This window comes from Aulonocara stuartgranti, assembly GCF_965226115.1.
Source record: "Aulonocara stuartgranti genome assembly, chromosome: 22".
Lineage (NCBI taxonomy): Eukaryota > Metazoa > Chordata > Actinopteri > Cichliformes > Cichlidae > Aulonocara > Aulonocara stuartgranti.
In genome coordinates, this window is record NC_138957.1 from 33,352,022 (window position 1) to 33,376,024 (window position 24,003).

Below are 24,003 nucleotides of genomic sequence, written 5' to 3' on the forward strand. Positions count from 1 at the left end.
AGGTATATTTCCTAGGAGGCTGAGGAATAAGGCTGGTGTCCAACAGTGTGTGTTGGTGTTTTGTGTTCCCAGAAATCTCTTTTTACATTTTTTCTGTGCATTTTATGAACAAAAATATCTATTTTGATTGAATAAATGAAATCTAATGTAATAAACCTGCTTAATTAAATTTTAGTCCATGCTTTGGGAATCCTTCAGCGATGGCTGTGGCTCATTTTCAGGTGTGGCTGCCAAAACATTCCTCCGTTATGGAAAAACTTATGCTGCACGACACATTTTAAACACTCAATGACTTCCTCCTTTTGTTTTGCCTTTTGTAATCTTAACAGCAAAATTAGGCTTTTTAGTTTAATACTTGCTGTTTTTTACATGTTAAGCCTGGGTAAATTTTTTTTTTTTTTAAACTTATCCGAACCTACTTAATAAGCGAGCGAAGGAAAGTCCCGTTTTTCCACTATTAAAAAGCCACTTCTGGATCTAAACATGGTTTGTTTCGTCAGCCGATGATTCCAAACGCCAAAGAGTTGATTTTTAATGTCATCCAAGGTTTACAATGGCAGCAAATATTTAAAGATTTTAATGATAAATTTCTTCAAGAGCCGATCTAGTTAAAGGTCTAATAACCAGCTGAGTTTTGTCACACCGCTGCCATGTTAACTTTTAATGTCTTTTCTTGCTCAGAATACGATAGACACTCTGAACATGCAGGTGGACCAGTTTGAGAGCGAAGTGGAGTCTCTCTCAGTCCAGACGAGAAAAAAGAAAGGAGACAAGGAGGTCAGTGTGTGCTCTCATCTCTGATTCATTCATTATTTTCTTCTCTACTCGCCTCTGAGGTTCTTTTTCTCTCAGCCTTCTCCCTCGTCTGTTTACAGCTGACACAGATCACTCGGTCAGCCGGCCTTAGCCTTGCAGCCTTTCTCTCTCCTCTTTTATCTCCCTCTCTGCTACAGAGGTCAGATAGTGTGTCCTCCATTCATCTTCTGTCTCTATCCAGACAAGGGCAACTCTCCTGACTTCCTTCTTTTGGCTTTCGTTTCAAGTCCTCTTCAGGGATCTCATTTATAGAGAAACCTGTGGATGACAGTGCAGATATTGCAAAAAGCATGAAAACTTTCAGATTCCATGTTTGAGTTTATAGCTCATGCTGAAGAAAATACTTTTGTTATGTCACAAAGTGTTTGCAGCCGACTTTGTTAGCCTCGCATTTAGTTGTGAGCACGAATTTTTCGCCGTGGACGTTTCATAAATGAGACCCAGAGGAGTTTATTTTTATCTGTATCTTGTGCGGTTAGTTTAGCTGGCCAAAAGCGTAGGACCGTCTCTCTCAGCAGAGATCTTCAGAGTTACTGTTGCACTGTACTGCTGCTGTAAGATTGTGGTTTTCAGACCAAAAGTTTAAGGCTTAAAATTTCTTTTGGTATAAAAATCTTCACACAGGGTCTCTCTCTCTCTCTCTGTTGTGCTTTGTACTTTGATTTTTAAATGTTCAAGATGCAAGAAGGATGAATTAAAAAAAAAAAAAAAAACAAGCTACAAAGTGTGTGCAGAGATAAAGAGGGGTTCTGGTTAAATCTTACGTTTATAGGCCACTAAGTTGGCTCCTATTAGGACATGTTGCCACTCGCCACTTTAATAGGTCCTTACTAATACTGAGCTGGACCTTCTCTTGCCTTCAGAACTGCCCTAATTCTTCATGGCATAGATTCATATATTGATTGCGTCACACAGTTGCTGCAGATTTGTTGGCTGCAGATCCCCGATATAAATCTGCCGTTCTACCGCATCCCAGAAGGGAGCTCCATTAGATTGAGATCTAGTGATTGGAGGCCATCTGAGGACAGGGACATGTTCAGAAAATCAGTTTCAGGCTCCTCTGCACAAAGAGGAAGTACTGGCAGTATAAATATTTCTTATTGTTCTCTTTGGATGAAAGAAGCTCATGACTAAAATTTTTAACATGTTTTTTATTTTATTTTTATTTTATAATTTACAGGATACCTCTGGTGATGTTTTTTCCTCTCACTGTGAGCGTGTTGTGTTCTTCCAGCTCTGTTGTTGTCCAGAAACTATTAAAAACTCGAGTCCTCCGATACACACTGCTGCATTAACATCAGACACACACACTCTTTATTTTGTTCTGCTGCCCCAAATACTTACCAGAGCACCAAATGTGTTTTAATCTACAATTGAAAACGATTTGCTGCAGACTGCTGTAGCCGGACCGAAGAATTCATACAAAACTCACAACTTATTTTTTATTTATTTATTTATTTTTTTTGTTTTTTAGATTAACATTACAATATACATTATATTTTGAGTCTTTTAAGGCTTTATTGGGATCAAAATAGGGAAACAAAAAATAAAAGAAAACAATTTGTTTTATTAATGTTAGAGCCAAATAAACTTGTATACAGGCTTGGACCGTTTCTTAATTACACTTGTGGTCTGCATACTCCTCATGGACATGAACGTCATGGGGTAGTTTTGGATTTTCCCATTCAGAGTATTGCTCAATGCAGTAAGTGCTGTCAAACAAATCCTTCATATCTTTGAGGCTGTGTGGATTAGAGAAAACAAACTTGTGCAGCCGATTGTTTTTAAACTCATTAAAGATGTGTGCTGCACCATGATGCCACCCTGGAAAAAACAGTACAAGGATGATCTCATTAATTTCATGCTTCTAAGTACATATAAACGTCTGACTACAACTGTAGCTGTGGCACAAGAGGCCAAAGAGTTCAGGTGTATGTTGGAGGCTTGTTCATGCTCCTGACTGTTCTGGTGCAGTGTTAAAATGCACTAAGGTGAAACATTAACACGCCACACTTGGCTGCCTGCACCAGCAGCCACACCAGACATTTCCATAAGAGTCCTGACCGCCTGTTTTAACAGCTGCTGTGTTGTTATAATCACATCAGCCCAGCTTGCTCGTGCACTCTTTTCTTTTATTCCTCAGAGGTATCTGGGTGTGTTAGTTTTATCTAAACTTATCTCTGGACAAAGAAACGCAATACATGGCTGAGAGCTCCAGAATATGTATGAAGCTTTAGAAATATTAAATATTGAAGTAAGAGGTGCAGTTATGCGTGAGCTAGCTTATATGATGCATTAAGCCATAAAGTGCACATGTAGCGGCATGTTACGCTCGCACAGCCTTATAGCTGTCAAATGCTCCGGCTGCTGTATGCTTTTTTTTTTTTTTTTTTTTTTTTTTAGTCCAACAGTAAATAATTAATGTAGAGAATTGGCATGCTCAAACATGTTAAGAGATTTTCATAACACAGATATAATCAATGTTTGGACTTAAGCAAATTAAAAAGTAGATTGTGGGCCTGTGTTGCCTCCTTACATTACTTAAATTGCTGTTTTGTTTTTCTTCTTCTCGCCTATTTTTGGTTGTACAGAAGCAGGACCGGATCGAGGAGCTGAAGAAATTCATTGAGAGGCATCGGTACCACATCCGGATGCTGGAGACGATACTGAGGATGCTGGACAACGACTCTGTGCAGGTGGAAGCCATCAGGAAGATCAAGGTCAGAGGCTAGAGTGATTGGTGTTTTCTGTCCTTTTCTCAGTTTTAAACATAGAATCAGCAACTAAATGTTTGTACAAAGGCACAGTTTGTGTCCACAAGATCTTCTTCGGGTGTTACTTGCAGAAATAACTTATTCTAATTTAATTAGTGTGCCAAACTTTTCCTAAAAATTAGTTTTACGGCCTTTTTCTTTGTTTTTCCATCAACTAAATGAAATATTTATACAAAAAGTGTAAACCTTCATCAGATGAATTTATTTATATACTGCCACAGACAAAATTAGTTTAAGAAATGTTGTATACGAAACTTTCTTGTAACTTTCCCTTCTATCTGCACTTTCCGCAGGATGACGTAGAGTATTATATCGACTCGTCGCAGGATCCCGACTTTGAGGAGAACGAATTCCTTTACGACGATCTGGATTTGGAGGACATTCGTAAGTAGAGAAGGAACCGGGGTTTGGTTTCTGAATTCACACTTTTTATTTGTTTACGTGTAATTGTGTGAATGCCGTGAGGCTGAAAACTCCCTCAGTTTTCAGCCGATTTTCACCATTCAGATTTTAAACTGTTCTGCTCTTTCTGCTAATGCCAGCTATATCTTTTGGCGCTCGTAACATTTATACTTTTTGAAATATTAAGCATTTTATGCCCTTTTTTTTTGGCCCCTTGAGATGAATGGGACCACATCACAAGTGTCTATGCTGATTTAGCTCCCCGCGGGTGGGCTGTGTTTTAGCTCAGTGAGATGAGCACCCGTTCTCAGAGCGGGAGGCCCGGGTTCAAATCCCACCTATGGCAACAATTTCTTCAGCTAACAGTACAACTTTTTTTTTTCTTTAAAGTCTTTTCAACACAAATTTCAGTTTCTTCACCTCTTTTCAGAAAAGAGTTCAACAAGTTCACCTCCTTTAAGCAGAAAGTTCAGCTTTTTCACCTGTTTTCAGCACAAATTTCAGTTTCTTCTGCTCCAGTTTGGTTTAGTGAGATGAGTAGCTGCCTTGAGACCAGATGGTGCAGGTTCGAATCCTACCTATGGCTGCTGCCCCACATCTTTTCCTCTTGCACTCGCTCCACCCTTTCAAATAAAGCAGTTTTCACCAAAGAGATAAGCTTCTACGCCTCTTTTCAGCAGATAGTTCTGCTTTTTTTTTCAGATTCCACTACACGGCATTCACACTGCATTTTCACAGGAAATGCAACTTTTTCTAGTTGCACGTAATATCCTCCCCGTATCCCCAGCATCCTCCTCTGTCACACCAACCATGTTTTCCGTCACTACATCCATGAATCTTCTCTGTGGTCTTTCTTTTTTCCTTCTGCCTGTCTGCTCCATATTCAGCATTTTCTTCTTCCAGTCAATCCAACGTCTCTATTCTGCACATGTCCAAACTCATCCTTTTATATTCTCCTTTCTAATCCCGGTCACTTCCAATGGAAAATCTTAACATTTTTGACTATATCATATATACATCATATATTATTAAAATGGCCCAAACCAGTTTTTTGTAAACAGCTTTAAACATTTAAACCTACCAAAGTCTTAAAGGCCTTTTGACTTTCACTGACCTCCCTCTCTGCCTCTGCTTTCTCCAGCTCAGTCGCTGGTCGCCACTTCACCGCCGGGGCACTCGCACTTGGAGGACGAGATCTTCCAGCAGTCCAGCAGCACACCCACCTCCACCACCTCATCTTCACCCATCCCCCCGTCGCCTGCTACTTGCACTACAGTAAGAGAACTTTCCCCAGAGTTAGCTAAAGCTTCTGTTATGTGTGTGCTTTTGTCTGTGCTAGCTGTGCACTAATAAATAAAACACTGAGGGCTTTTTAAAGTCATTTAAAAAGGATTAAGAGTAATTTGGACCCCACTTGTTGCTCACAATCATTCAAGCTTTTCTGCATATTATTTGCATCCTTGATGTTCCCGTCCCCAGTGATATGACAATTAAAATTACTTTAAAAATCCAAATGAATAAATTAACCTGCTGCTTTTCCACCAAAAATAATCATCCAGTTTTATCTCATCACTGACTGCTGAACCTGTCACTAATGGTTCTATTGAAGTAATACTGGTAATCGAGGGAAATTAAGTCGATTGTTACACTCAAGTTGAGTCAATATCTAAAATATAAATGAAAGATAATTGCCTTTGTAGCTTTTGTAGTGCCCTGCCATCTGCTCTCATTGTTCTGTTGCGTTGCCTTTATATCATCTGTTCTTCCTATCCGCCCACACACAGTATGTAGTGAGAGCAGTTATTATAGGGCTCGTTTGTCTGAATAGAAGGCGTGGTATTGTTCCGCGCTGCTGATGAGAAGTTACACCGTGGCATTAAAGGGAATGTAAAGGATGAGGAAGGTCTTCAGTAGGCTGCTCTGACTCGGCTGTGAAGGTTTCTAGAAGTTGTTGAGTTTGTTCGACACAGACATACATGATGATAATGAGACGCAGTATAAGTTTGGATGTTTGCTTTACCTTAGAGTTTGCACTAAAAGTCAAATGTAACAAAACATCTGGGAGTCCCAAACTACAGACGGCTGTTCTACGAAGCAGAATCTGGAAGTTTTAGTGTTCCAGAGGTAGTTAATTTTATTAGCATTCACTTAAGCTACAGAGCTAATCGGTTCCAGAGCAGATCACGTGCAAGATAAAAGATCAACGCATGTATAACCACCCCCTACTGACCAATCAGTGCTCCAGAAAATTGCATCAGCATTCATTGTAGAACTTGTTGAACTTGATGCATGGAGGGTATAAAGTTTTTAAAAACCATCAAACATCAGGTTTTTTAATTTCTGAGTTGATACTGATCTCCAGTAAAAAATGTAGATTCAAATATGAAACTTTATTCCTTTGTTGTTGTTGTTGTTGTTGTTGTTGTTGTTTTTGTTTTTCCCCCTCAGTGGTTTTATTGATCTGTAAGGCTAAACATATATAAAAAAAAAATCCTAAAATAGGGCACCTCTTGTACTTGCTGACCTTTTGCACATAGTCTGAGCCTCAGTGTGATTTTTTTTTTTTTTTTTTTTTTCTCTCCTCCTCAAACATTAAATCTGTACTTGCCCTGTTAAACACTGTCACAGCTGCAGCTTATAAAATACAGCTTACATTGTCTTTACCATAAACACGTCTAAGCAATGATAGAGCTGTGATACTGATAAGTCTGTTCACTTAGTCTGCCTCTTATGTTCTGCCAAAGCACTTACAATATATATATTCATACAGTGTTTTTTCTTCTTCCCATACATACACTCGCTCTACTTTGGCTGTAGCTGCTGTGTTGCTTTCAACCTGTAGTATGTGTTCACTTTGTTTTATTTTTGCGTTGTGCTTTGATTGTCTTTATAGGGTTACTCGCTCTGCAGCCAATTTTTAGAAAAATTCCACAGCTTTTTCCGTGACACACCTTTGTGTTAACATGCACACAGGAATGGGAATGTGGCAGGATGCACATTGCAGATAGTGGGTTGATTCTGATGTACCAACATGTACACAGACTAATGTTAATGTAAGTGCACGCTTCTTAAATTGAGGTTTACTTTGCATGTTTCTGCACACAGTGCAAAAATCTGAAATGAAAGATGATCTCCATTTTCCCATACACATAAGCAGCATAAGAATTAAGCAAGACTGAGAAGAAAAAATGTGCTCGTATAAAGTTGTTGATGGTAAATGCAAATTAAATATAAAGTGCATTAATTACTTAACTGCAATGGACAGCTATGGATACTTTAACCAGAAGAATTAAAACATGAGACCCAAAAAGCTCTGCAAAGCTTAAATCTGCTACTGCCTGCTTTCCCCCCCCCCCCCACCCCCTTCTTTTCTTCTTCTTTTCTTCTTTTTTCACTTCACACACACATTTGCATTGGCGCATATGAGGATGACAACCATGGTGTTTGTCTCTGTGGCCCTAATGCCATGTGTGTTTTTTTTGTTTTTTTTTTCAGGAGAACTCAGAAGATGATAAGAAGAGGGGACGTTCGACGGACAGTGAAGTTAGTCAGGTTAGTGTGAAGATGCCGAAACCTCTCCCAGTAAAGCAGGAGTGCCGAAAGCTCCAGGAACATCATTACCTTCTGAGATTATCATAAAGTGCTGCAGTTATCAGTTAATTTTCGTTAAGTAAATAGTCAGACGAGTGTGAACGTCATAGACTGCATGTAAAGCCTATGTAAGTGCATGCCTTAAACCAAAGTCCATCTGGACTCTGGTCTAACAACTCTGGAGTCATCTTGGAACCAGTCTGATCCTAAACAAACTAGGAAAGAGCCAGAACCTCAAACCACAGTATCCAGAGCACCAACACTGCTCAACACACCACAAACAAAAAGTGTAAAATTTCTACATCTTTACTAAAACACAAGAGTAGAGAGGTTTGCTACAACATAGCTGAAACTGTCATAAACATCTATGGTCATGCACCGGGGCAACAACATTAATTAGTATGTACTAATATGTTGCCTGTTTTTACTACTTAAATTTTAAGCCAACCACCTTCTTTGCTACTGCAAAGATTTCTATTCAGGATTCTTTGAGTCTCCTCACATGACGTGTCTGCTTAAACCTGCAATCTCTCCAATGTCCTGTAGGGGGCGATCCCTCTGGTTGCAAAAAGACGTCTAGTTCTACATGTTAAAAAAAGCCTTCATGGCAATGGCAAAAACACTTAGGTTGAGACTTGACAACAGGATTCTTCATAATGGCTACACCTTTTAAATACAGCCAATGGTGACAGCTATATATAAATGTTGCACAGTCTCTTTGTTATCTCCTTCATCGATGACTAGCAGGGGAACCAAAGCACTATCCTTTTCCTGTTTTAAGTCCACAAATGAGCCTGAAATTTTCATGGAGATTTTTCCCTGAAATCCCCAAACAGCATACTTATCTCATCTGCCTTAAAATATATTGTTGTGTGGGTCAGTCCCTCATGTTCAATCGAATCTTTGACTTTGGTTTATGATTTGTCCTCAGCGATAAATGAGCAGTGTTCATTGTACTGTAATTAAACAATGGTGTGTTATTGGGCAAAAAAACAATTGTTGTCCATCAGATAATGGAGCAACAAGAGCAGTGCTTTGAAAAGTCATTGATTAAGACATCAGGTTAATTTTTAATTAATTCATGTATTTTTTTTTTATATTTTTCAGTCGCCTGTGAAGAATGGAAATCCCTCCTCTTCGTTATCCTCTTCTTCCTCCTCCTCTGCTTCTTCTTCCGTCTCGGGACTGACCTCATCTTCAATGATCTCTATGGCGACCATCGCTGGGGGAGGAAGCAGTAGCTCTGGGGGCAACAGTCATCACAGCAACTCAGCAGGTCATCTCACCAACACTTCCGCTGGCAGCTACAGCAACGCCACCCAGCAGCCGCCGCACCCGTCAGCGCAGCAGCAACAGGCCAAAAACTCCGTTAGCTCCTCTTCCTCCTCCTCAGCTCCTATCTCCAACTCCAGCACCTCCACCAACAGCCACCCTGCCTCACTGGCCGCCTCTCCACCCAATGCCAGCACACAGGAGCTCCGTGCTTCAAATTCGCAGCCGCAGGCTCCATCAGGGTCCACGCCAACCTCCAACAGCCTGGGCCTTAGCCTGGGCCTCTCTTTGGGGAAAGGCATTTCGGGCGCCGTCACCACCAGCCCCATGTCCGGAGGCCTCGGCCTGTCGGGGATGCCGGCATCCCTGACGGGCACCATGGCAGGCCTTCTGTCCAGTAACACCCCTGCACCCTACGCTCAGGCGGTCGGCTCCAGCTTACCAGGCTCTTTGGGTGGAGTCAGCACAGCAACGACCAACAGTGCTGTAGGCTCCATCGGCAGCGGGAACATGACAGTCGGCGGGCCGACATCCTCGACAGGTCTGCTGGGTGCAGCGCCGGGCGTGGTTGGCTCTGGGATTCTGGGTTTGGGCTCTAGTCAGTCAGGGGTGCAGGGCTCATCCTTGGTGTCACCGAGCTCGGTGGGAGGTTTAGCCCCAGGTAGCGGAGTAGGAGTCATCGGGAGCAACGGAGGCAGCTCGGGATCAGCAGGGAGTGGAGTAGTAGGAGGAAATTCGCTCCCTGTCCGACCACCGAGCCGACAGAAGCAGAACGGTAGCACTAGTGAGTATCTAATGTCTGCGTTTTTCCAGCACCTGTAGAAATAAAGTTTCAGAGAGAAATTACACCTGAGGATGATTTCTAAGTGCATTTATGTATTTATGTTTTTATTACAGGTTACAGTGCTGTGGTAGCAGACAACACAGCAGACTCCGCCCTCAACAGTGCCAGCCAATCGCAAAGCAGCCAACCCTCATCTTTGACCTCTACAGCCAATCAGCCGTAAGTAGCCAAAGCAGCTGGTTAGAGGACATGATTGTTTTTATAGAAGCATTTTAATGAAATTGACTGTCACCACTACCCTCTCCTTTTTGTTAGACTTTATTTCTTATTTGTCTGATTAAAAATACGCGTACAAAGCATCCTTAGAGCCGCTCAGATTCCATAGCTAAAATGACTGCATTAAAGTCTTCCTATATGCACTTCTAATTAAAAGCCTTTTAACCTTCGGCCTGCACAGGAGTATTTGTCAAAGGGGATTTTATTGCGAAACTTCTGCTGCTTGTGGAAAACAAGACTTTCTGTAACTTCTTTAGATTTGTGCTCCTTTTTGACTGTGACCCCAGCCTAAACAAATCCATGTTTCCTATTTCCAGTAAGGACACTGGTCCCAGTCTACTGGGCTCTATGAGTTTGTCATCCAACTCTCCATCCCCGGCCTCTTACAGCGAGGCCAAAACGGTGAGCGGCAGCAACCTGTTGAATGGGCCAATGTCCTACTCACAGCAGTCCTCCGACAGCATCAAGGTGAGACACATTTGAACATACGAAGGTGAACAGCTATGTTTTTAATCGTTTTGGGGGGATATGGGAGTTTGGGATTTGAGTGTTGTTTGCTAAGAGAGCAACTTAATCTCCCAAATCTCCACAGACTATTAATTTGCATGCAGACACAATAAGAATGGCCTTTGCTTTAATTAATTCGTTCTGCCAACAGTTAAATCCAAAGGGGAGATGATTACAGTCTCATTACTGCTGTTTGTTGATTAACAGAGCTGTTTAAAGCAAATTTCAGCAAACACTGAGAGAACAGTGCCAAAAATCAATAAATGTCGACACGGAGGAACCAAATACCTGCCAAGTTAGGTTGGTACAGTAATGTTTTAAAGAGGTATGAATATACACCGATCACACACATAATGACCCCTGACAGGTGAAGTGAATGACTCTGATTATCCCTTCATCATGGCACCTGTTAGTGAGTGGGGATATCAGGGACCAAGGGAACACTATGTGCTCAGAGTTGATGTATTAAAAGCAGGAAAATTGGGTAAAAGTACAGATTTGAGCATCAGAACTGGACCACAGAGCAACAGGAGGCCTGGTATGATGAAATGGCTTTCTTTTAAATCTTGTGATTGCTGCGTGTTTGTGCCGTGCTTACCTGGGGACCATCTGGCATCAGGATGTACTATTTGAAAGAAGGCAAGCCAGCAGAGGCAGTATGATGCTCTGAGAAATGTTCTGCTGAGAAACTTTGGTTCCTGCCATCCATGTGGATGTTACTTTGACATTTACCACCTAACTAAGCATTTCTGTAGGCCATGCACACCCTTTCATGGAAACTGTATTCCCTGATGGCTATGGCATCTTCAGCAGGGTAATGCATCCACCCACAAAGCAAAAAATGGTTCAGGAATGATTTGAAGAGCAGAACAATAAGTTTGAGGTCTTGATTTGGTCTCCAAATTCCCCAGATCTCAATCCAGTTGCACAAGTGTGAGATGTGCTGGATAAACAAGTCTGATGCATGGATCCCTGACCTAGCAAATCACAGGACTTGGAGGAACTGGTGCTAACATTTTGGTGCAGATACCACAGCACACTCAGGGGTGGGGTTGAGTCTGTGCTTTGACGGATCAGTGCAGCAGAAGGGGGGCAAACAGAATATTAGAGGTGGTCATAATGTTGTGCCAGATCATTGTAAGTTCAAAAGTGATCTCCAATTATACAGTGTTTCCATGGGGATATAAAAAAAAAAGAGTAAGATCATTTGATTCTTGATGAATGAAATGTTAAAGCTGCAAAATCTGAATTACTGAAAACTTGCAAAAACAGTTTTTGCTGGAGAATTTGCAGCCCTGTGAATTTCATACAAACTTCCTGTTGTATAAAATTTCAAGGCGGTGTAAATCTGTAACAGAGCTTATAGAGTCTTTACATAAAAGTGAAGTTGAACCATGGCGACAATATTTAATATTTATTAGTATCAGGAGAAAAGTCTGTGGGATCATTTTAGCTGGTAGGTATTCGAGACTCAGTGTGAAGTGAATATTTTACCAAAATTGAAATGTTTAATTTGCCCAGTGTGAATTTCTTCCATTTCGTATCTTTGCATACGCACAATTGAGCTCGAGTTAGCCTGTGACTAAACGTACTAATTTCTTTGGCTTTAAGTTCAACTTTATTTTTATGGAATATGTTAGACTAACTCAGTGTTTCTCCAACTGATTTTGGATGATCTGAGAAAATATGGAGAGTAAAGTAGGACTTTTGTAGGGGATGTACAGAAACAAGAGGTTTTTTGATACTAGAGTGCTGACCTCCTTCACTAAAACTCATCTTCGATCTTTTTATATTCTTCATGATTTGGCACTCCATAAACAGTCTGAATGGCTGCACTACAGACCAATCTAAAGTATCTTTGAACCCCCTGGATGTGCCTGCAGACACGAGTACACACAACTTTAGGTCCACCACATAAAACCTGACCGCAGTCAACACACCAAACGAGAACAATAATTTCTCTATGGATGTGGTTTTAGTCGATTTTGTTTCTTGTAGTAACAAAAATCTCTGATCTAAGAGTTAAAGTAAATCACATTATTGCAGTATGATATTGAAGGACACTCTCCAAGCTATCCACGTACTTGCGAACATATAGTGCATTATTTTTGTTGTTGTTTCGTCATGTCATCTTGAAATCACTCCTCAAGCTGCCTGACGCTACGTCACATGCATCTTAGGAAGGGAGGGCACAGGAGCAGAGAAACCAAACAGCCCGAAAACCGAAGTCAAAGTGATTTCCATGACAACATTATCAGTGGTGCGGGAACTCGAGTTCCTGTGTTCAAGCAGGTATGATAACTCTGTGCACACGTCCTGGAGAATCTTTTTTCCCAAGTGTCTCCTTGTCTGTCCTCATCAGCCCCAAGAGCCTCTGAGCAGCCTCAAGTCCATGGCCGAGCGAGCAGCAATGAGCTCAGGGATCGAGGGAGATGTGACCTCCCTGCACCTCACCTCAGGTAAGACACACACACACACCTTGATAAAAAGAGATGGAGGGTTACCATAGAGCAGAAATAGAAAAGCTGTGTTTTAATGGAACAAAATGTCATCTCACCTCCCACTCTCAGCCGCCTCTGAACAAAAACTGCTGATGATATTATCATCCCTGACTCAACTCCACTTTTCTTTCTCTCCATTTCCAAAACCCGAATCCCTCTCATCGTCACTTCCCCTCACTCTTTCCTATTCAGAAATATTCCCCAGCAGCACTACGGCCCCTTCAGGCCCCCCATCAGGACCTCAGCCCTCGCTGTCAGAAGTCAGCATCCCCCCATCGTTGGGGGTGTGTCCGCTGGGCCCGGTTCCCCTGTCCAAAGACCAGGGCTACCAACAGGTCATGCAGGAGCAGGCGTGGACGCATATGCCACACCCATCCGACTCCGAGAGAATCAGGTGCAGTGAAATTTTTACCACCCACCTTTTCTGCAGTCAGAAAAAGCATCGTTATACACAACACACTACAGGCAGCTTCACAAACAAACAACTGTTTAAATTCAGAGGAGGCCAGGGTCAAGTCAGCTGTAAAATAAATAAATAAAAATAAAATAAAGCCCATTTCTTTACCTTAATCTAAGAAGACTCAGTAGTTCACTGCGGTACAACAGTGAGTGTCTACAGTCATCTGTAAAACATGGTGGAGACTCTGTCATGCAGAACTAAGTCGTACATACAGAAAGTCAGATTTGCATCCTCTATGCAATATAACCTGGAAGGTTACTCACTGATAATGTCTTAGTTCTGCAGCATGTCAGTGATCCCAAACACATCCCAGTGCAGTATATTCAGTTCACTGTGTTGAATAAAGGTGGTCATACCAAACATTGACTTTCAGGCTCATTAGTGCTGCACTTTTCTTCCCTCATATACTGTTTTCCACTCATAGCATAGAATGAAATGACATGAAATGTTGTACATGCACAACAAAACTGTGGAAATTCATGTTTGTGCACTTTCCAAACATAAATAAATCACTGTATCTATTCCATATTTACCCATTTACAAGTGACTTAACTTTTGACCAGCACTATACACTACAGTTGTTAAAAGATCTCCTCACAGTGACTCTATCAAAACATCTACGGATCAGATTGGACAAAAGCGCCTCAGCTCTTTGTGTAAACAATAGTAAAAAATATTTAAAAGAGCAAAATTCAGTCAACTGAAGTCAGTGGGAGAAACTGCAGCACAGGGAATAAAAACCCCACTGCTTTATTCGATTTGTGTGTAGTACAGTCTGATACTGGAGTGCTCAGTAATGTAGCCCACCTGTACACACACAGTCATAATTGCAGAAGTGATTATATTGGTACAGTATCTACAATGCAGTCAGCCCACACAGATACAATTGACATTTAAATCAAACACTCAAACCCTCTTGTCCCACAGTACCTGTTGTGCTTTACAGATGAGAGCGCGCACACACACACACACACACACACACACGCAGAGCGTGGATTTTGTCTTGTTGTGATTAAAACATGACTCTGTAATAAAAGCGTGACAGACGTGTTTGTTCCACCTGTTTCTTAAAGTATAATTTACCTTCAGCTTACACGCACACACTTGTTTCTCCTACACGCACAGAGCTCATTTCCTCCACGTTTGATTTGAAGTGCTCACATTAGTCAGACACTCGCACACTTTCTGTTCTGCTCCGTTTGTGGGACTCTGTTATTTTAGGCGCGCCCTCGGTGCACACAGCTTCATGGAAACAGACAAACTGGGTTTGTCATCATTCTAAAAATACTCGGAAAAGTGCATTTAGGTAGAGAGAGTGACCCACTGCTGAATTTTCCTACTTTCTGTGAATCCATCAGGGAAGGAAAATCTTTATATAGATCATTGTGTACGTACGACCCACATGTTCCTCAACATGTGACATCTCGGTCTTCAGATCACATGTTGGTAAAATGAGTCTGCCGTGAGAATAACTCTGATTCTCACAATTAAACACATTATAAATGTTAGGCTTTGATTTTTCTTACATTTCGACCAGTTTGTAGTTTCTGATGTCACGGTGTCAGTGGTTCTGATTGCCCATCTTGACTTGGTGTTTACAAATGGGAATCTCAACCTGTTGCTTTACTTTATTTTTGCACTTGTAGTGTTTGCATTTCTTTATATTTATTTTTTTAAAAAGCCTTAAAACAGAGCTTCTTCACTTTTAACTGTGCAGAGACGATGGGTGAAGTCTGTCGATGAGGGTTGTTTAGGTCATGGAAGAAATCCTAATTGGTTATTTTGTTCTGCTTATTTTCAGCCCCATATTTTTATTCTCAAGCTCTACTAGAGTAGCTTAACGTGATTCACGGCTCAACAAAAATCCATCTGAGCTTTCGTAGAGCCCATCAGTTCATCTGCTTTTAAGGCCACCCTCTCTTTAAGCCACCTGTCTTCTGATTGGCTGCCCCTGACAAATGGAAGGTTTTAAAGGGAGGTGCTTCAGTACTTTCACCTTTTTCTGACAGCACATACGTTTTAATTGTGGATTTTCTTAAACATCTAATATAGTTGAGATGAAAAACTGATTTTTAGGTAAAGATGTTTAAAAAAATGAGATCAAGACAAATTTTTTTTCATCTTTTCTGTTTCTCCCCCCTTCTATACTGAAGATAAGACTTTAGGAATGCAGCGTGTTATCTAAAAAGTTATGCTAAATTCTTGCCATTTTCTTCATTTATAAACCATTAACTCCCCTCTCTGTCTGTGTATTACAGGCAGTACCTGATGAGAAACCCCTGCCCCACCCTGCCTTTCCACCACCAGGTGCCACCGCCCCACTCAGACACTGTAGAGTTTTACCAGAGGCTTTCCACAGAGACCCTCTTCTTCATCTTTTACTACCTGGAGGTAAGCGGTGTTGGTCCGTTTCTGCTTAAATGTTGTTTACAGCAAACTCTTTCTGTGAGACTGTTTTAGGTTATAATTGGATCTGCTGAATCGGAATTTGGAGGATGAAGATGATTAGTTTAAATGAAAGAAGGGCCTGTTAGGGAGTCCAGGGTCAAGACTAAATTGATTACACTAAAGTCAGATTTAATTTAGGCTCATGAGGTATTTATGAATCATATTACAAGTAAAATTGAGGATTTCTTTCTCCTCAGAGCCAAAACGTGCTCCTAATTTAGTCTCATTTCTCAGCACTCGTCTTCTCCTCTCTCCCTCTCTGCAGGGCACTAAGGCCCAGTATCTGGCAGCCAAAGCCCTGAAGAAGCAGTCGTGGAGGTTCCACACAAAGTACATGATGTGGTTTCAGAGGCACGAAGAACCCAAGACCATCACTGATGAGTTTGAGCAGGTGAGAATCACATCTGTGTCTTCAGCCGCAGAGTTTAAAAATGTTAACGATATGGATGTTTCTGCAAACATTTAGTCGTGCGTTGACCGCCTTCCTCTTTGTCTTCAAACTTAGTGTTTTCTTTGCTTGTTTTAGGGAACATACATTTACTTTGACTATGAGAAATGGGGCCAGCGGAAGAAGGAGGGCTTCACGTTTGAGTACCGGTACCTCGAAGACCGAGACCTCCAGTGACGTGCAGAGAGAAGCGACAGGACTGACAGCTGAGAAAGTGAGAGATGGACGCATGGAGAAGGTTGATCCACCTGCTGACATTCCTGGATTTGACCTCAGCTCGCTGGGAAAAGGAGACGTGCGGGCCGGAGGGGGGCGGGCGGGTTTCGTCCCTCCTCCTGACCCTCCAAATCCCGCCTTACCATCCTCACACCGGCAGTGATAACCCCTCCCACTCCTATCATCTCCTCCTTTCTTCTTTCTATCTCTTCATCAGCAGGCCTTTTTTTTTTTTTTTTTTTTTTTTTTTTAAAAATAAAAAATATTTCCTGGCTTAGACAAATCACACAAACACACACAAAATAATCACGCGTATAATGTTCTACTATCCCCTGCCCTCGACTCTGAGTTATCCTGTTAATTTGGCTTTAAAACTGTTGCTTCTGTTAGCCCCGCCCTTTAAAGGCCAAAGATTATTGGTCAGTTATATTCTCAGCGCAGGCTCTGTCTACTTTAAACAGACCAATGAAAACCTGGAGATGTGAACTCCATCAGTGAGGTAACACTTCTCAGACTTGCATCAGCTGAGAGAAATGAATTTTAAAATCAAGTGAGAAGCAAACGAGGACGCATCAAAGAGGATGAGCAGCCAGCTCTTTTCTGCTTCATGAACTTGACAGCTGCTAATGTGACGCTTCGCATAACCTGAGACATAATGATGCTGAGCTTCTGCCTTGTTTTCCACTGGTTTATAATCCAGATTAATTTGGATTTGGAGTAGTGGAATAAAATGATAGCAGGGCTTCATATCCGTGGACACACATCATTTTCGTGCCCGTTAATACGTCAGTCTTTCTGCTTCAGTACAAATTAGGTGGAGAACTTGAACAGCCACATTGAATCTACAGTGAAATGCAGTTGGTGGCCAGATTATTAGGTACAGCTGTGCACTTAAATCGCTCTTCTGTAAAGTCGACCTTCATGATCAGTGTGGTTGTCTCCGTTATTGAGGTGTTAACAGTGAAGTATTGGTTAGAGGTGGTGCTAACCAGGCTCACCTGCACCCTTATATATGTAAAAGTAAAGCTCATCTCCACAACAACAAGAGCTGATTGGGGTCTTGTTGGAGTAACAGGAAGTCATTCACAATGAATGAATCTGTTTAAAAGAGGGAAAAAAAAAAATAAAAAAAAATACAAAATTTAGTTTAAAGTAAAAGTAAGCAGAACTAATGAAAACCTAATCATGAAATTTAAAATTATTTGCTGTTCTGCATTTTCGGATCTATTTTTCTAACTCGTTATATCATCAGACGCCGAAGGAGCTGAAATAGAGCAGCGGGTATCAGATGCTGTAGGTGAGGCTATGAATGAATTCATCCGCCTCAACAAGCGAGTAGAAGCTGATATTTAGGCCTAGCATCTCTTCCCCCAGTGTGGCGGTTATCATTGGAATCACAGGTGTCAAGTTCCTGAGGTGCAAAAGTGTTGGATTTCTGTGTAAAACAGCTGATTAATGAGGTCACCTGCCCTGCTGCTGTGACGATGAGGCGTCCTTTTACAGCTCTGTGAAGCCGGAGCTCAGCAGTTAGCTTCTCTCTTCTGGTCTGTTTGGGAAAACAAGCAACCAGCAGCCGAACGGGTAAACACTGGTCGTAGGCCTCGCTCGCACTCCAGAGGTCCCGTTTCTTGTTATTGTTGTTGTCGGTGTTTGTTTACTTGTGAGGTGGTTCATGCTTTTTGTCCGCTGGTCTAAAAATATCCCGCCCTGCCTACTCCCGTCTATCCGCAGAGGAGGAGTGTGACAACGCAGCCGGCGAGGTGTTGGTAGTAACTGTCTTTTACCTGGTGGGCAGCGTTATGTCATAGTTTCACAAAAATGGCTTCAAACTGGGAGAAGCTTGGACAACTCAAGTTGTAATTAAATCTTCTCCTTTCCCAGTTTTCTCGTCATGCACAGTTTAAATTTTTCTGCGTTCACTCAAACGCAGCGGAGGTGCACGGGGATCCTCTCACGACTACAATAATGGCACTTATGAATACCTGCTGAAAGCTCAGTCCACAATGTTCCTCTATAGAGTTTTTGTTTGTTTTGTTTGTGCACAGATCAGATTGTGTCCACCTTCGCTGCGCTGGCTTGTCGGCAGAAATTTTCCCATCCGGCTGCCAGACAAATATACGATCAGCTGCTCATGTCAGTGTCTGCACGCAGCAGAAAGATGCTAACCAGGTGCTTCTGATAGCTTTCAACAAGCTAAGCTACAACTTTATTTAGGTTTGAAGCTTTATGCCTGAAAATACGCCAAAATGTTTTCATCCCAAGACGTCAGATACTGGCGTTTTGTCTTCAGCAGTACAGACAGAGGGTCGTTTTTGCATCTCTGACCAGAGCAACAGTGGACACAAAGATCAGAGAGGCCATGAAGCTCCGTTTGGGAGCTTTGTGTCCTGCTCTGTCTTGTTTATGACAGATTACTGTTGCTGCACCCAAGGGGGGCTCAAGCACACTTTTAGTAACATGTGAGAACGCTAGAGTCCCCCGCGTTCTGATCAGACCTTGGCCGGTCTTTAATCTGCCAGCCCCTTAGTGCAAAATCTGTGTGCTGCATTGGTGATCTATCAGCGCAGCTCCCTCACATAAATCAAGCCAAATATTTTCAGGACTGCGTGTGGGCCACTTCCTGTTTTGTGCCACATGTGAGAACTGACAAGTGTTAGAAAACAAAAAGCTCCTGACCTGCTCTGTTTGTGAAATCAGCCTCTGTGACATCAGCAGCTTTGACAAAATTTCTCTTTGACGGCGTCGGTATGAGACCGGGCTCATGCTACACCCGACACTCGGAGCGCCTCACACCCTGGACGTCTAAAACTGAGCAGCAGGTTAAAGCCAGGGGACGTGATCCTCTTAACACAGAGCAGCTCCAGCAGTTATCATGGTGGGTGTTGGATGCTGCCGGCAGCTGGATGGACAGTTTGTTCGTCTCCCACCAGCCTCTTCTTTCCTTCCCTTTTTCCTTCCTCCCTCCCTCGTCCTCCTCCTCCTCTCTGTGCTCGAGCACAAACAGAGCAACACCAGCACTGCTGCCCACATCTCCTCTGTCCTCCAGCTCTCTGCTCCATGTTTACACACTGAAGGGTTCGACTGAGCCGACTGGGCCCACACCAAACACAAACACACTCGTTCTCACACTGCCCGAGCTTCTTCCACAGCTGCCAGCAAAACTCAACAGCAGCTCATTTTTTTTCTTGTTTTTCTTGTTTTTGACACAAAACACTTGAGTTTCTGTCTCTTCCTCTCTCTCTTAGCCGCCGCCTCCTCTCCTCTTCATGCCAGGTAGATATTTCCTTTATTTCTCAGGAAGTATTTGATAGACCATTTTATGAGGAAATGTATCCGCCAGCAGCTCCCATTGCCACAGCACAACTACAGTATATCTTCCCCTCCAGGACAGACTCTCACCGCAGGTTTAATTTCCATCCTTTCTTCTCTTTACACCACAGCGGCCCTTTTCATTTCACTCTTCTTTCTTTTTTTTTTTTTGTTTTGTTGTTTTTTGTTGTTTTTAATAAAAATATCCTCCAATGTTTGGAGCAGCACCTGGAAGAGAGACTATCTTTATATTTTGTATCAAGTTTGTGATAGGTTGTGCTTTTTCTTTGTTTGTTTTTGTTTTGTTTTTTTTGTTCCAGAAATGGGGGAGATCATTTTAAAAGCCAGAGGAGAACGGGGACTGTTCTTTTTAAAGATCAGCGACTTCTCAAAGGAGTGTTTTTATAACCTGACACACAACTCTACACTTATTCACTTGACTGACAGTCGTGCTTTTAACTTTTTTGGGGGGGGTTTACTTTTTTTGGACAAGCGGGAGGGATGAGAGGTCAATCCGAGAGCTGAAATGTGAATCTCTCTCTGCCCCTTGGCAAAGAAGTGTTGTATAGACTTCTCATCCTTCAAACTTATTTTTTTTTCCTTCAGTTGTTGTCATCAGACAGCATGGAATAATGACACTTGCAAAGTGGCGCTGAAAAAGTAAATAATGACATAACCATGAATAAAGGATTGTAAAATATTAATAAAATAATTACTTTTCAGAAATCTGCACTTGTGTTTTGGTTTTTCTGGGAGTTTGGGAACATCTGAAGCTTCAAACATGATTGATGACGGGGGTGATTAGAGCTCATGTGAATATACAGGGTGGGCCATTTATATGGATACACTGTAATAACATGGGAATGGTTGGTGATATTAAAGTCCTGTGTGACCATGGTGGCCATTTAGAAGTCGGCCATCTTGGATACAACTTTTGTTTTTTCAATAGGAAGAGGGCCATGTGACACATCAAACTTATTGGTAATGTCACAAGAAAAATAATGGTGTGCTTGGTTTCAACGTAGCTTTCATTGGGTTGAGACCAGGAGACTGACCTGATAACTGTCTCGGCTTACTTTGGTAGTATGATTTGGGTCTTTGGACTGCAGTGAAAATGGACAATGAGTCTGCTCATATCTGAGTCAGAAGCAGCAGGATGGATTATACTATCAGTGGTCACATCATCAGTAAACACTAGTGGCTCTGTTCCACTGACAGCCACTCATCCCTATGTCATATTACCTGTCAAACATGGAGGTAATGTGCGTGCTTTGAATCATGAGCCGTTTCTTTTCTCCTCCACACTGTTCTCTTCATTCATTTTGGTTTCATCTGTCCAAAGATTTTAGTTGTTTTTTTTTCCAGGCAGTCTCTTTAAGCAAATCTAATCTGGTCGTCTTCCTGGCTGTAACCAGTGGTTTGCATTTGGATGAAAACCCAGTTTCAAATCATGAAAACATCTCTTGATTGTAGACCCAGATGTCCCTAAACCTGTTCTTGTCTTGGTTTGATGCTGTGAACTTGTTTCTCTGAACCATACAGGTAATCACAATTCACACCTCGGCTTCACACTTCGGCTCATGTGGTTAGGTAGAGGATCACCAAGGGGTCCTTTGTCCATCTTTGGGGGGAAACTCCTACTGGGTTTAAATCTGGGACTCCCCACCATTTGACCTTAGAACTGAAGAAGCTTCTCAGATGAGAAGTGAAACGTCTTCAAACAACTTAATCAAGTCCAGACGCTTTTCTTTCCAAGCTCCTTAGACTACGATGACCTGGATGACTGAGAACCTTCACAGACACATGCAAGTAATTCTGTCCTCATGCACGCTAGTCGTCTTTTATGTTTCCATTTTGGTTTTGTTTTTGGCCTCCTCTGCTTCCATCAGCATCTGTTTGAACCTCATATTGACATCCTGTGAGCAGCTACCAAATCTGAACAACAGCAATCAACTCCATGGTTGTCACTCCAGCTGTGATCTTGTTACTTCTGGGACCTGACAGGTGATAAACGGCAGTGCATTACATCATCTGCCAGGACCTTTCATGGCAGGCTTATGTGATAAGAGCATCACGCTTTACCATTTCTGATTGTGACTGTATAATGTGGTGCCGTATGGAATCAAAAAGCTGCATGTGCTGCTTGTTCTCTGCATTTGTTTCAAGGATAATGTTAGAATCCTTTATTCATATGTTCTTTGTTGCTCATGGTTCTGTTTCTGCACCCAGAGGTCTTCTGTCTGCACGGGGAAAAAGCTCTTTACTTTTTCATTTACATTCATGTACAGTTAGAAGCTTTTTCCATTTTGTGCAACACTTTTACTCATAAATGGCATTTCTCTACATTTATGGATGGTTGCATGTGGATTATTGTTCTGTTCTTTTACTTTGTTCCCTTTGTTAAATGGATGTAGGTACTGCTTATTTCATAGATAAAAAATGTATCTACTATATACTGTATCAAGTATTTATAATCACTTCCACTCAGACCTGCTGCGGCATTAAAATCTCTGGATGCTGTATGTTAAAGACTGTTTTACACTCGGATTTCTTTTTAGCATTAAGTCAGTTCATTTTTCTTGAAGTACTGAGTGTAGAATATCAAACCGGCCCACACGAACATCACATGACTCCACCGCTTTCAGCTTCACCTGGACGTCAGGTGAAAACGTTAACTGTTTATTGTCATACTTTGTTTTAGGACTAATGTGGGAGAGAACTTCTGTACAAAGGCAGTAATCACAGATAACATAAAGAATAAAAAATGTGAATCATATTTACAGAGATTTAAATAAGAGCACTCAGGTATTTGCACTGTTTAGGCATTTTGCCTGTTGTAAGAGCCGTCCTTGATTTGCCCCTGACTTCAGCGCCCCGAGTCCCCTGACAGACGGCGGCAGCTTAAACAGCCGGTGTCCCGGGTGTGTGCAGCCCCTCGAGATGCTGCGTGCCCTTTTGAGACAGCAGGTGGTGTAGGGGTCCTTCAGAGAGGGAAGGGGGGCGGCCAATCATTTTCAGGGCGATGTTAATGACCCTTTGTAGTGCCTTCTTGTGTGCCATGACGAGCTTGAGGCCCACACAAAGATGCACTCCATGCACACACAGTCAGCAGATGCTTCTATATTTCTATTTAAAATCTGTTTATCTCCGCTCTTCTCTTTTTTTTTTTGCTGTTTTTCTATGTATGTTATTGAGCTACGTTGTTTTGTTTTTCATCTTTTAGCAGCAATTTGTCAACTCTCCAACAGGTGACAGATTAAAGGAAAAAAACAGTGTAATATATGCTGGTAATGCACTGAGCTACCATGTGCTGCCAGGTCTTTAATCTATCAAATTTGTGGACATCAACATTAATCCAAATGATCTTCTTTCTTTCAGTGTTTTGATGAAGATGACTGAGCTGACTGTCATTGGTTAAACTCGACTGCAGGGTTCAGATCTGGTGGATCTGAAGGTGATTACACTGATTCACATCATGTTTACGCACAAACCTTTTAGTGAACTGATTTTTTTTTTTTAAATATTGCTCAGAATATTGATCAGAAATAAATACATTGTGCTTATCATCTCATGTGAACTCTGTGAGTTCATGGAGTTTAAAAAGTGGCAGGCAATAAAACGATAAAGGTTTTTGCTGATACTGTGTGTTGCTGAGTTTTGACCTCTTGAAGTTGTGTTAGGAAGGCTGACTGTGTTTCTACAACTCTGTTTACTGACATTTTCCCCACAGATCCAAATGCAGATGTCACTGAAGTCTCTGTTCCTCTCCAGACTTGAGCCAGCTGAGCAGTCTGACTGAGCACAGACCATCTGTGTTCAGACATTAAGCCCTCCTCCTCAAAGTCATTAAGATCTCAGCGTTTTTTCCTACAAGCATGATCAGATTATTACCGTTGAATCGTATCCTGCTGCTCAGCTGTCCACAAGCAACTGTGTTTATTGTTTTCGTGCTCTTCTGTTCTGGTTGTTTTTCCTTTAATTTCTCTGGATATTCAACAGAATAACAGGTATAAAAATCCAAAAGCCAACCACACACGCTCACATGGAACAGGGTTCATGCAGAGAGTGCAGACCATAAAACCTGGAGTACATCCAGCCATCATCCTTCCACAGAATCATCTGCACTTAAAGCAGCCTCATCATTATCATCACCCACCACTTTGATAAGAAACTGACTCATCCCGAGCGTTTGTGATGGA

General features: G+C 41.9%; 1 protein-coding gene across 2 annotated transcripts in view; it reads left to right on the forward strand.

Annotated features, from left to right (window-relative positions):
• The window catches only part of LOC309699499 (CCR4-NOT transcription complex subunit 3-like), a 40,125-nt gene extending 23,382 nt beyond the window's left edge, over positions 1–16,743 (forward strand). For both annotated transcript variants that reach the window (XM_082522537.1, XM_082522538.1), the window contains 13 exons: positions 682–777; positions 3,408–3,536; positions 3,884–3,974; positions 5,134–5,267; positions 7,488–7,544; positions 8,691–9,639; positions 9,753–9,858; positions 10,233–10,383; positions 12,785–12,881; positions 13,116–13,317; positions 15,642–15,774; positions 16,097–16,222; positions 16,358–16,743. In XM_082522537.1, coding sequence (XP_082378663.1) covers positions 682–777; positions 3,408–3,536; positions 3,884–3,974; positions 5,134–5,267; positions 7,488–7,544; positions 8,691–9,639; positions 9,753–9,858; positions 10,233–10,383; positions 12,785–12,881; positions 13,116–13,317; positions 15,642–15,774; positions 16,097–16,222; positions 16,358–16,456 — 2,370 coding nt within the window. In that variant the 3' untranslated portion in view covers positions 16,457–16,743. The remainder of the gene's footprint in view (positions 1–681; positions 778–3,407; positions 3,537–3,883; positions 3,975–5,133; positions 5,268–7,487; positions 7,545–8,690; positions 9,640–9,752; positions 9,859–10,232; positions 10,384–12,784; positions 12,882–13,115; positions 13,318–15,641; positions 15,775–16,096; positions 16,223–16,357) is intronic.
• The last annotated feature ends 7,260 nt before the right edge of the window (positions 16,744–24,003 follow it).